The sequence below is a fragment of the Centrocercus urophasianus genome, unplaced genomic scaffold (genome assembly GCF_019232065.1).
Source record: "Centrocercus urophasianus isolate 14NV4802_14NV808 unplaced genomic scaffold, USGS_Curo_1.0 seq_11, whole genome shotgun sequence".
Taxonomy (NCBI): domain Eukaryota; kingdom Metazoa; phylum Chordata; class Aves; order Galliformes; family Phasianidae; genus Centrocercus; species Centrocercus urophasianus.
The window spans coordinates 59039921-59053855 of NW_024884253.1; the positions used below are offsets into that span (position 1 = coordinate 59039921).

General features: G+C 37.5%; 1 protein-coding gene across 1 annotated transcript in view; it reads right to left on the bottom strand.

Annotated features, from left to right (window-relative positions):
- GALNT12 (polypeptide N-acetylgalactosaminyltransferase 12) overlaps positions 1-13935 on the bottom strand; it is a 45387-nt gene that overhangs the window by 21633 nt on the left and 9819 nt on the right. Inside the window, exons 2-5 of the mRNA XM_042835906.1 lie at positions 10269-10438; positions 9409-9598; positions 6013-6198; positions 3617-3734 (exon numbers count right to left, since the gene is read on the bottom strand). Of these exons, the coding sequence (XP_042691840.1) occupies positions 3617-3734; positions 6013-6198; positions 9409-9598; positions 10269-10438 (664 nt within the window). The remainder of the gene's footprint in view (positions 1-3616; positions 3735-6012; positions 6199-9408; positions 9599-10268; positions 10439-13935) is intronic.

Below are 13935 nucleotides of genomic sequence, written 5' to 3' on the forward strand. Positions count from 1 at the left end.
TTTTTTTTTTTTTTTTTTTTTTTTTTTTTTTTTTTTTTTATGATTAGTATTTTGATCAGTTTGTGTTCAACAACAAAATACGAGCAATGGACCATAAAGACTACTGAAGTAAAAATGCAGTGTTAAGAAAGATGCACTTTCTTGTAAAGTTCCTTGATAAAGTCTGATTTAAAAGGAATTTAAAAGAATTTAAGATAATAAAAAGATTTAAAAGAAACTGACTACATTTATTAAATTGCTGCCAAAAAGAAAATTCCACAGCATCTGAATTTTCAGTAGCTACAGCTCTGAATTTCTCTAAGAAAATAACTGTAGGTTGCTAGGCAGTGCCCATTAAATTCTGCTTCCCTCATTAGAAAGGTTTAAAATTTCTTGTCTTCCCATTACAAGAACTAGATATGTTTTAACTACTATGTTTTAACCACCCAATTCTTCAAAAGACTTATTTATTTATTTTAAAGGAAAACATATTTCAACTTCTATATAAAATGAAGAGCTATAAAATAAAGCAAATAATTCAACAGAGACACCAAATTTGATCATTATATGTTAAATAAATGACTCCGGGGAAGTTTCTCTCCTGAAACCATTTCCACCTCCTGTAACATAGAAGCACATCAGATTTTATTTATATTTTGCCTGCTCATGTGCATGCAAATATGATTCTTTACTAGGTCTGGCAACTCTCATCATAAGAGAAGCTTTTCTTTTTTCCTATCACACGAAGAGAACAAGGTGACATTGGTTTTAGTTTCACTTTCATCTTGATGCACGCAGGCTATAAACATTTTTTCTTTGCTTAACAGGAATGAATGCTTGCATTAGGAAAGCTACAATAGCCGTACAGCTGTCCCTGTCCCTGCCAGGCTCTGGACAAGTGACCCAATTGCTGGGTCAAAAAATGCTAAATAGGAAAAGCAAGTTGGCAGTCAAGAAATTAGTTTCCTGTATGAACTGCAGTCTCCATGGTGGTGTTTTAGGACTCTCTGGGAGGTAAAAAGGAAAAGAAGATGCTACTCTCTAAGCAAAGATAAGGGGACACAACCTGTTCTTAAAGCCACCCAGGCTACACATGCTGCAGGAGAAATTTCCACATCAGGACAGGAAGAAACAGTGCAGAAAGGTTAGAGAAGAACCCAGAAAATCAGAGATATAGCAGCCAGGACTAACAGACGAGGAAATTTCAAGGAGAAGAGAAGAATTAGCAGTAAGTAATTTTGCCTTTTTGAATATGTGTATTTTTCCCTCTTGCTGAAATGGTGAGATAAAGGATAGGCTGTAGATGTATCAAACAGCAGTCCCCAGAAGCAAACTTACAATGCATGCCAACAGCAGAAAAACACTGCAACCAGCTCGATGTACAGGAGACAGAAGATGAGAGGGCATTGCTTTGCATCCCTTGAGAAGGTGACTTTCAATGCCCATTATGACCATGAAGTGAAATTTTATCTAGCCAAATGGCATTAAGCAATCCCAAATCAAGGCACATTGACTCAATTCTGCATTCAGCACACAGCCTCAATCTCTCTTAGTCATAATGTTTTCAGCCAAAGCTTTGTCCTCCTTGCACCTCTCAAAGCCACAGTGAATTTCTTCAGTTTAGAATAAACAAATAGGAGGCAAAGGAGGCTTGAGAACGTTGTCTCAAGCTGTGACTGTGTTTTCAGAGACAAGAAAAATGAATTAATTTACAGTGGGCTTCAGTATTCCTGACCCCAATTTTTATGTCTGGCAGGTTCAGAAACCACAGAGATGAGAATTAGCACTGATTTATCCCTCTTGACCTTCTTCAGAAATGTGGGCAGCAGGAAGAACACACTAAAATGCTTTCCTAGTGCTCTGCTCCCTTCCACAAAATGCCTCACTGCAGGAGGCACAAACATAGAGGCAAAGCACATTGTCTGCAGTTTTGCTCCAAATGCCCAGATCCTTTTGGCAATCCGCACTGGTGAAATGAGTGTGCCCAGACACATTCATTGGCCTGTGGAGCAGCTGCTACTGCTCAGTCCATCCTGCTGCACTGTTTGTCTCCCAGAAGAGAGCTGCTCAGTCACCTGTAGTCTGCAGGGAGCTGGACCAGCCCAAGAGAAGAAAGTCCTTCTCTAAGCTGAACAGACAAATCCACTGCTCACTCATGCTCTTGCATCACAGAGGGTCTATTAAGAGGGTCATCTTCCACACTTTTCATTTTCCACACAGGCTTTCCAGTCCCGAATGCCACAAGCCATCTCAGAGACAAAAAACACTACTCCTAACTCCTGTGAGCCAATGGCAACCTGACTAGTGTGACTGAGGGATTACCCCCAAAGAAAATAAGTCTCTGCATGTTTGGACTTCAGTGTCAGAAAAACTAACCTCCATATAAGAAAGGAGGCAAGGAGGGCTTCAGATCGTTGATCCTAGATGAGAATTCTCTCTCCAGAAAAAAAACTGGGTCACTTCTGAATCAGTGCTTATTATCCTCCCAGGTCCTTTTCTTCTCTTTTTCTTTAGCTCTCTTTAGTTGTATTTCTGTACTACAGGCCACAGGAGACAGACACAGTGGCCACAAAGACTGCACACTTCTTCTGTTAACAGGTAAAAGTCTAAAGCAAGGCAGTCTCCTGATGAGAAGGCAGTCCTTTCTCACGAGAAGGTTCTGTACTATTTATTCCTGAAAGCTACTCTTAGCAACAAAACAAACAAACAAACAAAGCAACACAAAACCACCAATCCTTGCCCTCTACAATCTGGAAACAGATCAAAATGCAAATATGACCATAAAATACATATATCTAGTGGCAAAACAAAACAAAACAAAACAAAAAGTCCACAAAAAAAAACTAACACAACAACAAAAAGGGAAAGCATAGATAGTAAGTTATGAGCTCCCCACAAGTCAAAAATGGCTCTGTGGGATACCTTCTAAACCACTGCTGGATTGCTTCAGCAAGCTGAGTTGAACTATGTGCTCAGTGGGAATCAGCAACAGTGCATGTAACAGCAGACATGAGGAGAGCACGATCACTTTACTCATCTGTCTTCATTGTCCCATATCCTATTTTCCTTCTCTGCAAATCCTTTCTATTCTAGCACAGCAATCTATCTGCTTCTTGCCTGATTCCAGGTCCATCCTCTGGTGCGGTACCATTCTACAGTTCCTGGAGATTTCCTCGTTGTCTTTTATAACCTTTATCTGAACTTTTCCTGATGTGAAACAGAATTAACCCTTACAGAAGCAGAGGCTTGCTCACCCTGTCCCACTGATAACTTCCATCAGTTGCCAGCTGTTCACTCTACCAGCTGCTACAGTCAACTCCAGCACCACATGTAGGAACTACTAATGTGTCTTTCCAACTATCTGTTTTAAGCCATAGAACATAAACTTCATACTCTAATGTCACACCACTGCTTACATTCCAAATAAATAAATACTTTAAAAAGATGTCTTTTGAAATGGTTATTCTGAAGGAAAATATAGCTATAATGAAATGTGAGAACGATGAAAAAAGATTAATGTAAATGCACACTTCTCTTCTTTACATTTGCTAATGTCACAGCCATCTCACTGAATAAAAAGGACAGGATGAAACAAATAAGAAACTTGTTTTTACTTTCATGCAAAAAAGTCACTTACCCTAAATGAAAACTCAAGGTTTTCTCCACCCCAGACTTCCATTCCTGTGTCATATGAGCCAAGATAATCAAAATACTTCTTACTCACAGAAAACAATCCGCCTGCCATGGTGGGAGACCTGTAAAATAGAATAATAACTCTAAATTTAGATAAAAGAAAAGGAATTTTAAAAACAACAAAATGAGCTAGAAATACATTTTCACTGTCTATTTTCTCAGACTTCAGGATACAGAGTAAGAGGCAGCTACTGATCAACTAAATATTCTACTGTGAGGCCATTTGAATTTAATGTTCTGCTAAAAAAAACGTATCAGAAATGAGTTTCAAAATATATTAAAATAAAAATATCAGTGAAATATGAGAAGACAAACATTATTCAAGGATAGATTTTTGCAACTGTAATGTCTTTGAGACTGGTGTTAAATGACTTACCTGTTACTTTAGATTACAGAACATATGTTTTTTGTGGTAGAATTATTTTAGTGAGTTCTGAAATTCTAAGTGCAGTATATTTGTAAATTTTACTTAAGTTGAAAGTAAACATAAACCTGTGCTTTAGTAATTAATAACAATATTCCTGATTCCATTAATAACAAGTGGAAAAACTCAGAAATTAGCTGATCAAAATTAAGTAAATGTAGCCTCAGAGAGATTTTTTCCTTCAAAGATGACCTGCTCATCTGTATTTCTTTTAATTGCTTACCATCTTTGACAAAAAAAAAAAAAAAAAAAAAAAAAGAGTCCAAATTGGAACCATTCTGGCAGGGCAATGCTTAAAGGGCACAAGACACAGATCAACAGCACATTTAAGGGATGTACTTTCCGTAGAGTGGTGCATGCATCTGTACAGAAAAATTGAATTTGTTTAATATTGCTCCTAATTGTTTACAGCCTCAGAAAATGACCCTCTTTAAAGTGCCAACCTCATTATGCTGGTTGGAACTTAATTCACCTGACACTTTATGAATTTTACTAAATTGCAATTGATATAAGAATTAAAAAATGCTAGGTCTGCCATCACTTATTCTTAACATGTCAAAACTAATTTTACCAGCCATCTTTTTGACGCAACACAGTCTTATACTGTCATACGTTGTTTCAAAGAATGGAAAGAGATGAGGTGAGACAGAGAAGAGAAAAAGACTCCATAAGCTGTCAGGCTCTTCTGCCTCACCCCTCCTCTAGTCTTTCCAGTCAATGATACCACTCTCCAAGCACTGCTGCTTTCTCCAGATAACTGTGCCACTCAGCTCAGTGACTGATCCACCTTGAAGCTTTATCATCATTTTCCCCTTGGCATTCCAAAGACAATTCCTTCTTGCTGGAAAGAAAAACACTGTATTTAAGCTAGAGGCTTTTACTTGAAAGTTTTATTTTTGAATATGTGTATTAATGTATGCTTAAAGGGTCTGATTTACTGTCGCACTTTTCCCATTTAAAAAAATCCTGTTTTCTCACAGTTGAGGATAAATTCATTATTATTAGTGAAGCACTGGGTATTATTATCATAAGTGGCCTAGAAAAGACTGGGAAAAAAAAAAATCAATCATTCTATATCTGTTGTAGGCTGTAAGATGACAATTTTTAAACAAAGGCAAGGATGTGATGTTAAAAATGCTGAAGAGGTGCTTCACTTCTCACAATGCACTGCTGAAATACAACAACCTCCCTGTCAGACCTTCAGCTATCAGGATTTTGTCTACAGTGAATACCCATTTTCTAGAAGCACTCTTTGAACTTTCCTTAGCTAACCTAAAATTCAATACAGAGTGATAAATAACACCTATGGATTTCAACTCTTGCAAACAGAATTAAAACCCACCATGAGGAAGACACTATCTCCTGCAAGTTAGTCCCTCAGAAATTATCGTGGGCAAAGCTAAACCATTTCAACCAAATGAGGAATCTGAAAACTGGTTCACCTTGGAAAACAGAGCAAGAAGCCACCCCTATTGCTACAGCAGAGAGAAAGTCTTCAGAATGACTTCTGCCCTCTTGTTGGTTGACAATTTTTTTCTTCTTTTCATTGCTGACCAAGACATGTTTTTTCGCAACGTAGATCTCTTTGTTTTGCATACAGGATATCCTCCAGTACTAATTAAGAACATACAGCCTTTCCTTGTGCTGCTAAATGTCTGTTGGCAGTGAATCTACAGGAGTAAATGACTACTTGTGAAATAAGGATTTCACACAATAGATTACAAGAATTTCAGCTTCTAGAGCAGTATTTTTCCTGGACAGAAGCTACTCCAAAAAAAGGGAACCATACAAAATGTGTAATTTCAAACTAAGTGGTAAGCACTCACAATATGTTTTTTCAGGTTCTGACATTTCCAACTGAAGTGAAAAGTAGTCACAACATTCACAGTTTAAGAAAAGGATGCAGAAAAATTAACCTGATCACATCAATCTTGGACTTTCTTCGTTTCTGTTCTCTCTCAGGGGTAGTGTGCCATGTGAAGACCAATCTCCAGTCAAATCCACCAATCTGTGGCTCACCAGCATTTCCCAAGTATTCAAACGTATTCCAGTCAATAACATCAATAACAGGGCATACAACAGCTGATTCTTCTTCTGCTATCCTAATGTTTTTAAAAGAAGAAATAAACACATTAGGAGAGAACATAGCACTGAGAGAAGCTTCTAATAATTCCTTTTACTACAAGACTCTCAAAAACTAGAGTAGTCAAGAAAAGAAAACAGTGGTTTTCTCAACCAAGATTTCTCAACTCATGCTGCAATGTATGGAAAAAACTACTTCAAGAATAATCTTTTTGTTGTTGTTGCTGTTGAGGATGCATTAGGATGGACTCAGGCATCTGGCAAGGACCATACTTCCTGGAGAGTGGAAGTGTGATATGCCAGATGGCTTGTGATTACATATTCAGCACCTGGCTCAGCTGCCATATTCAACATCACAATCACAACAAAAATGTCTGCTTTTTATATGTAGCTGCTTCTGAGGTACTTATAGAGAGAAGAAGAATGAAGTAAGATTCCTGGATCATATCAAGAGCGAAACTGTGCAATCTTTTGTCATGACCATTATCATCCTCCGGGGACAAATAAGATAGACTGATTTTGAGGGCCACAGAGCTTTCTTATAAATATGATAATCTGCAAAAAAGTTACACTAAACACTAGCACAGTAATTTAAAAGATGCCATGAATTTAAAACAAAAAACAACCCATCATATGATATTAGATCCCTAATAGTGAAAAAATCATGAAGATGGCCTCAAAAAACCCTAACACTACAAGACAGTTAAAAGGACAAAAAAGATAGTTCTGCAGAATGACATCACTATCAGCAAGTCTGATCTAAAGACAGTTAAGATCTCTATCACTACTAGGAACACATCAGAGCGAGGACATTCCTTGCAAGCAGGCTTTGGCAAGAAGATAAACTTCCTCCCATTTCTCAATATCATTCAGGGTTTTCTGAATTCCTTTCCAAAAGTACTTGCCCTTAAAAAATGTAAAGAGATTCTTTGCTTTTGTCTCAAATTCTGGAAAGGACTCTTTTAGTACTACAATAGATCACTACAAGCATGCACACTCAAGCAAAGGCTTTTCTCTTAAATCACTCTTTAGTAGTCTTCTCTATGCTACTCTTAAAAATCTCTGGTTAGTTCAATCAGGAAGTGGCTTGTTTGACTTTTGAGTCTTGTTTTAGCCCTGCATCTTCTGATTTACGCATTCCACATAAGATGAAAAAATGAACATATTAGATGGTCAGACAAGACCTGATATATCCATCATTCAAGGGCAGTTCGTTTCTCATGGGAATATGAAGCTTAAAATCTGCAGGCTGAAGAAGGGGATCTGACTCTGTTACACTCAGCTCTCTGAAATTAGAGCAGCTTGTGGTGGTTAAATACTGCAGAGGACAAAAGTGGCTCCAGAGGAGTATTGTCTGAGCTGAAAAAGACTGCCTTAAACATGAAATGGTCCCTTCTTGTTGCCACCGGGGAAATACAACACAGCCATTTTCTTCTTTAAAATCCCCCACTGAAGTGTTACTTGGCTTAGGCAAGGCTACTTGGCAAAAGGGCTTAACAATATATGTATATCTCCACTTTCACTTGCATAAATGTTATACACAAAGCAATGAGAAGGATATAAATACAGAGAAAAAAACTCCCATTTGAAAGTAAAAGAGCTTAGTTGGTCTTTAAGAGGAGTGAAAAAATATGTATTTGGCACATGATTGCAGTTATGAAAGGAATCAGATAAGTTAAAAGCCATCGTTTTTTCTGTAAAGTAAGATTTAACTAGATGGTACAATGTAGAAACAGAGAGATGGTTGCACTGCAAAATTCTAACACTGACATATTGCTTCCATACATTTGAGCCAGTGCCATGTAAACAACTGCTCAGAGATGGACATCTGCAGCTAGAGCAAAAAGGGCACAGGTTCCAAGACACATCGAGAGCTAACTTTTTACAGGAGGCAATGTATTACACTCACAATTACCTAAACTGCTTCTCAAGACTACCATCTAGTGGTTCTCAAAAAGAATGTGAAGACATTACAGAAATGACTCCACTGCTATATGCTGTTTTTCAAGAGGGCAGTCGTTAAAATCATACTTAGTCTTTGATTTTTATACTTGTGTCTTTCTTCACATTATCTGTACTGTACATTTAACCAAAATTTATCTGGAACGTACCTGTCATTAAATTTAGACAAAAACAAGAATAAATATGGCAATTTTAAGAAGAAAATAGTTATTCCAGATACAATCTCAAATGCAAAATGGGGTGTTCCTCTTGACAATCTCACCCCACTTTTGGGTAGTGCTAGATTTTCTAGCCTTTCTCTGAGGTCTACGATATCTGAGAAGGCACCTTTACAGAATGCAAATCATGCCACTCACCTTGAGGAAATGATTTTTTATTTGTTTATTTTAAAATGTTTTTGAGAGAGTTCATTTCCTTTATGCTGTATCTAAGTGATCTGATTGTGGTACTGAAACTGTTAAATTGTGATGGGGCAGTGGGGTGCTCCACTGGCTGGATATACAGTAGGAAAAGTGTTCTTCAAGGAGTTATTTGGCTACTGACTATGTATGGGTAAGGTATAACGTAAATACTTTTACCATAGAACCAGTATTCTGTGTTCTTGGTTTTGTGGTGTCTGGTTTCTTTTTTGCCATTTTTTTCCCCAAACATATTTATTATTAATGGAAGTTTTCTAAACTATGCAGATCTGCAATATAGAGGAAAAACAACAGAAGTTCAAATTACAGTATCTCAGCACAGATGGTATGCTGACATAACATTAATTCCTCTCTACTCTACCTACCCCTCTGATGCTTTGTATCACAACCAGATTGAAAAGATGGCCTAGTTCATCTTCAGTCAAGGAAGATGGAGTTTACTGACTTCTCCTCCAATCTGCTTCTGTGCACCTTGTCCTGAAAAAAAAAAAGATGACTCAGATCATCTTTTGAGATGATCTTCTTATCCACCACTCAAGCTGATATCCCCATTTCTCAAGGCAGTTTCACAGCTAGAGGTGGACTCTCCTCCTTGAAAACAAAGTTTTCACTCCTCTGAAGAAAAAAAAAAAAGCAGCCTGGTCCACACAGAAAACAAACAAACTCTTCATGCTCCAGACTTCTATTTTCTAGCTCTCTTTCAAGAGAAAAATTGCCTGAGGGACCAGACTGTGATAACCTCTGACAAAAGTCTGTGAAGTGATTTTTCCCCTGCAAAGCACAGAAACATGCTAAAATGACTCTTTTCCTTCTGCCACAGCACAAAGTCTGGATAGAGTGTAACTATACCTTTCCAGAAGTGGTTCCAGCCAGCCCTCATGGCATTCACAGTGGCAATCCAGGAAGGTCAGAATGTCCCCTTTGGCTACAGAAGCCCCCAGCAGTCGAGCTCGAACCAGTCCTTCCCTCTTGTTCGCACGGATAAGACGCACCTTGCGTAAGCCAGCCACATAGTTTTCCAAAGGCTCCTTTAAATGGTCTGTAGTGACGACATAAAAACATATATACAGTTCTGCAGTGATTGGTTTATAGCATGTTAAAGAGCACTCTTTTTTGAGCATTGTATGACATGGTTGGTGCTCTTCTATCTACACAAAGAAAGGATAAGAATGGACAAAAATTGGTTCCTTTTAAGAAACTGAATGCTTCATAGTTGCTCTGTTTCTCACTTCTAAGTTGTTAATTTTGTCTCAAATGTGAAGGTTTTACCTTAACACAAGGTTTTATTATTACGGTTTTATTCTTAACACAATCCACCTGTGATAGAAAATGACAGCATTGTTACGTGTTCCATAATTCACATAGAAACAGACAACTCAGATGCTCCTTATTATAACTGACACCAGCACAATCTTGGAGCAATTGAAACGTGCTCAAATGAGCACAGGTGGAATGCCTCCAACAAGGCTGTAGTTATACACATATGGAAGCATTCACATTACAACAAAGCAAACACACCCCATTCAAAACTAAATGTGGTACAGAACTTGAAATTTTCATTGGCTTCCAAAAGACAAAACATTTTTCAGCTAGATACCTCTGCTGCAGAGTGTCATGGTGCTTTACCAGATCTTTTTCGCCCATGGACTAGATGACAAAAAAAAATAGGACAAAACAAAATCAGCATTATTTAAAATTATTCTTTGTACCTTTGTCACTGTAATCATCCACAAGGATAACTTCTTCTAGAAGTATATCTGGAGATGTCTCAAGAACGCTATGAACAGTTCGCAGAAGTGTTGACCAAGCCTCATTATAGAAAGCTATCACAACTGAAGTTTTGGGCAGGCTATAGTAGTCATACTTCTTCTCTTTGCACCTGTAAGCAAGGGGACAACGTTTAGTACAAGTGCAAAAACACTTGTCAGTTTTTAGAAAACTGTTATCAAATTAATAGTTCGTACCTTTAAAAAAAAGAACCTACAGGAACTTAACAAAACTGTGAGTACAAGGAATAGTCATGCAAATATCTGTAGAATTCTGCAACTCCCAAAATTATCTAAATAGAAAAATAATAGGAGGCATTCTGGGCTGGTGTATGCAGTAGCTGTCTATGCATAAAATTATTCCAAGTTCAGGAGCAAGCAGTGGGTAAAATATGCCTTGCAGACTACAGAAAGAAAAAAGTAAGGAAACAAAACAAAAAAAAGGAAAAATAAAAACATGAAGTGCGGTAAAAACAGCATAAATTATTGAGAACCTGTGTTTTGGAAAATAAAATAAGTGCCAGACAGTAAAAATGTAACTGTGAAGAAACAGAAACATATTAAAAAAAAAAACAAAAAAACAAAAAAAAACCACCAGTCATGTAACTATGAAATATGTACACTAAAGCATAACTTGGGAAGACCACAGAACTGCCAAGATATAATAGTGAAATCACAAAAACACAGTCATAAAAATGCACGGTTTTGGCTCTGTGGAGAGCCAGCACGTTTGCAAACCTTTGGATTAAGTTCCAGAATGGATTTCCTATATATGTATATATATATATATGTATATATATATATATATATGTGTATATATATATATATATTCATTTCTCTAAATGAACGTAAGGATGCCAAGAGAATTTTGGATGAGCCAAGAGTATAAGGATTCCCCTAGTCTGAAGTAATTTTAAAATAATGACTGTTTTTAGCATGGTTGTTTCCCTTTCCCTCAAGCGCCGTATAAAGTTTTACTACCCTGCAACAGAAGCAGTTTAGAGACCTGAGAGGCTTCCTATGCCTTCAGCTTACTGCCTGGAAGATGAGAGGGGCAGAAAGACATATTTCTGTACATTACTGTGTACCAACAGGTACAACAACATGTAGGGTATCCCTCCAATCAAGACAGGTGATCAGCAAGTTATCCAAAGCACAATGAAGGGAGAAAATAGAACTGACCAGGAGCAAAAGTGGCAGCAAAATCCATGAGTCCCATTTGAGGCAAAATTCCTCAAAACACACAGACAGTGATATGAAAACTGCTTACCATGAGCACAGTAAGACTACATTTACTGACTGCAATGCTGTTGTGATAGCAATAAAAAGAGAATTCTTATAGATTTATTTAAAGATTAGGTAGTATTTTTTAGTATCTGGGGTGTTTTAAGAGAAAATGTCTGTATCTGGGTAAATAAATCTAAAATCACAATTCTCAAGAGAAAAAAAAAAAAAAAAAAAAAAAAAAAAAGATGTAGAATACTTTTGTAATAAATACCTGAAAATGAGGAAGCAAATAGGAGAAATGATAATTGGGTGGAGGAGGAACACAGACGTGTGCTTCTCAAACATGACAAGAATGCTATGTAACAGCATTCATTTTATATGAGATATCCATGCATACACAAACACACACATACTTACACAATGAAGAAGAGCACTCATCCCTCGAGACCGCACCAGTGCTAAGACACGCTGCACACAGAGAGCTGCCTCACACTCATGGCTGGTGACAGAAGTCGTTTATTTTGTCAGATGCTCATGGAGTAACATATATATTTTTTTTCTTCTAAGATCAATGCAGAAAAACCAACCACATGAATCCAATTTTAGAAATACATATTTTCTTTAGCCTACTGTAAAGCAATTATGCCCATTACTGCCAGAAAAAAAAAATGCCGTTATATATCACAATCACTTGCTCTAGGTAATTTCAGTTCATTTCTTGATGGAAAAAGGATCATTACCTACCCATTTTAGAAAAATTAAGGAAAGAAGAAATAAATAGGAGAAAACCTCCAGGGGAGTTTTCTCCAGAATATGACTCAAAAAGATTCATGGAATATTAAAGTTGCATTCCCTTATGCGAAAAGAGAAAAGAAATCCAAAAGGTCTAAAGAAGCTTATAAGCCTAATTATAGATTGAAGACTTCAATGAATTTGCCTGAAAATCACATGCTGGAGACAGGAAACATGATTTGGCAGAGAACAAAGCAGTCCCCAGACTGTTCCTGATTCATCGTGCATTGCTGCCTTCTCCATCAAGTGTTACTGAGGCTGTGGAAAAAAAGTCAGCCTCATATGGAGCAGACCAGAGCCCATATTTCTCAAGAAAGAGGCTAAAGTCAAGAAAGAGGCTAAGAGGAAAAGCATTTTGTAAAGAAGAGTGACCTATTATCAGCACGGCAAGGAGGAGAGCTGACTGCTCAGGCTGCCTGTGCCTGCTCTCCATCCCCCTAACAGGAATGCCTCCATCACCTGTTGGCATATTCCAACATGCAGAGCAGTACAAAGTTCAGCTTCTTAGTGCATTACGTTCATTTGTGGGGAAAAAATAATCACCACATATGCAGTAAGCAACATTTTGCAACTTCAAAAAAATTAGAAAAAATCATAATCATTCAGCTACTGTGCAAAATCACACGTTCACCTTGTAAGTTATTTCCGAGACACATAGCCATTACTAGCTTACTACTAAACTGCTACTAGTCTCAAACACCATTGCTAAAATGAAGCGCTCTTTTCCTTATCTTTCTGTATTGAAGGAAATTTCAGAGAGTTTTGCTCAGACTTAGAAAATAATGCCATTGTGAAGATCATAAACCTAAAGCATTTAAATCCTGGAAATACACCGAGGTAAGGAAATCATTGTAATTCTCGGAAATAAAAACACTTACAGGTGTCTCTGCAGAATAATTAAACAGGAGATATATCTACAGTAAACACTGATACCTAGAAAGAAGAAGAAGCTTAAGAAAGAAAAGACTAAGGATAGGAAACTCAATATCAAAACTGGTCATCTTCTCCCTTTTCCAACACCTACTTACAGCAGAACCATCTTCACAGTGCATCTTCTGTATTCATTCTTGCAAGCTTCCAGATGTATTTTGATTCCCCATGTGTCACCCAAGTATCCAAGCATCTATTTTCTACGTGAATCATTTCACTCCTACTTTGGGTTATTGAGAAAAACAAACCCAAGTCAGTTACAATATGTCATTAAAATGACAGGGAAGATATAAGCTGGTGACAGTAGCCCAAAAATATGTTTTTGCAGCTAGAGAACATATATTTATACTATCTATACTGCAAGCTGCTTTCAGTTCCTGACTAAGGCGTGCGTTAGTGCTACCCCCAAATGCCCAGCACTGACCAGGCCCAGGACAGGTGCCATAATAGCAGCAGATTAACCGTGCTTCATGGCAGCCAACTGAAGGCCTTCTACTGTCCTTCAGCCAGCTCTGAGCGTCCACAAAGACAATCCCTTTCACCCTTCTTAGGCTATTTATCCAGGATAGACTAACAGGTCTTTGTAGGCCCACACCTCTTCTCTGTCAATAGAGATTTAACTGTAGGGCAGATGCTTTACTTTCCATGGCTAAAGATAAGT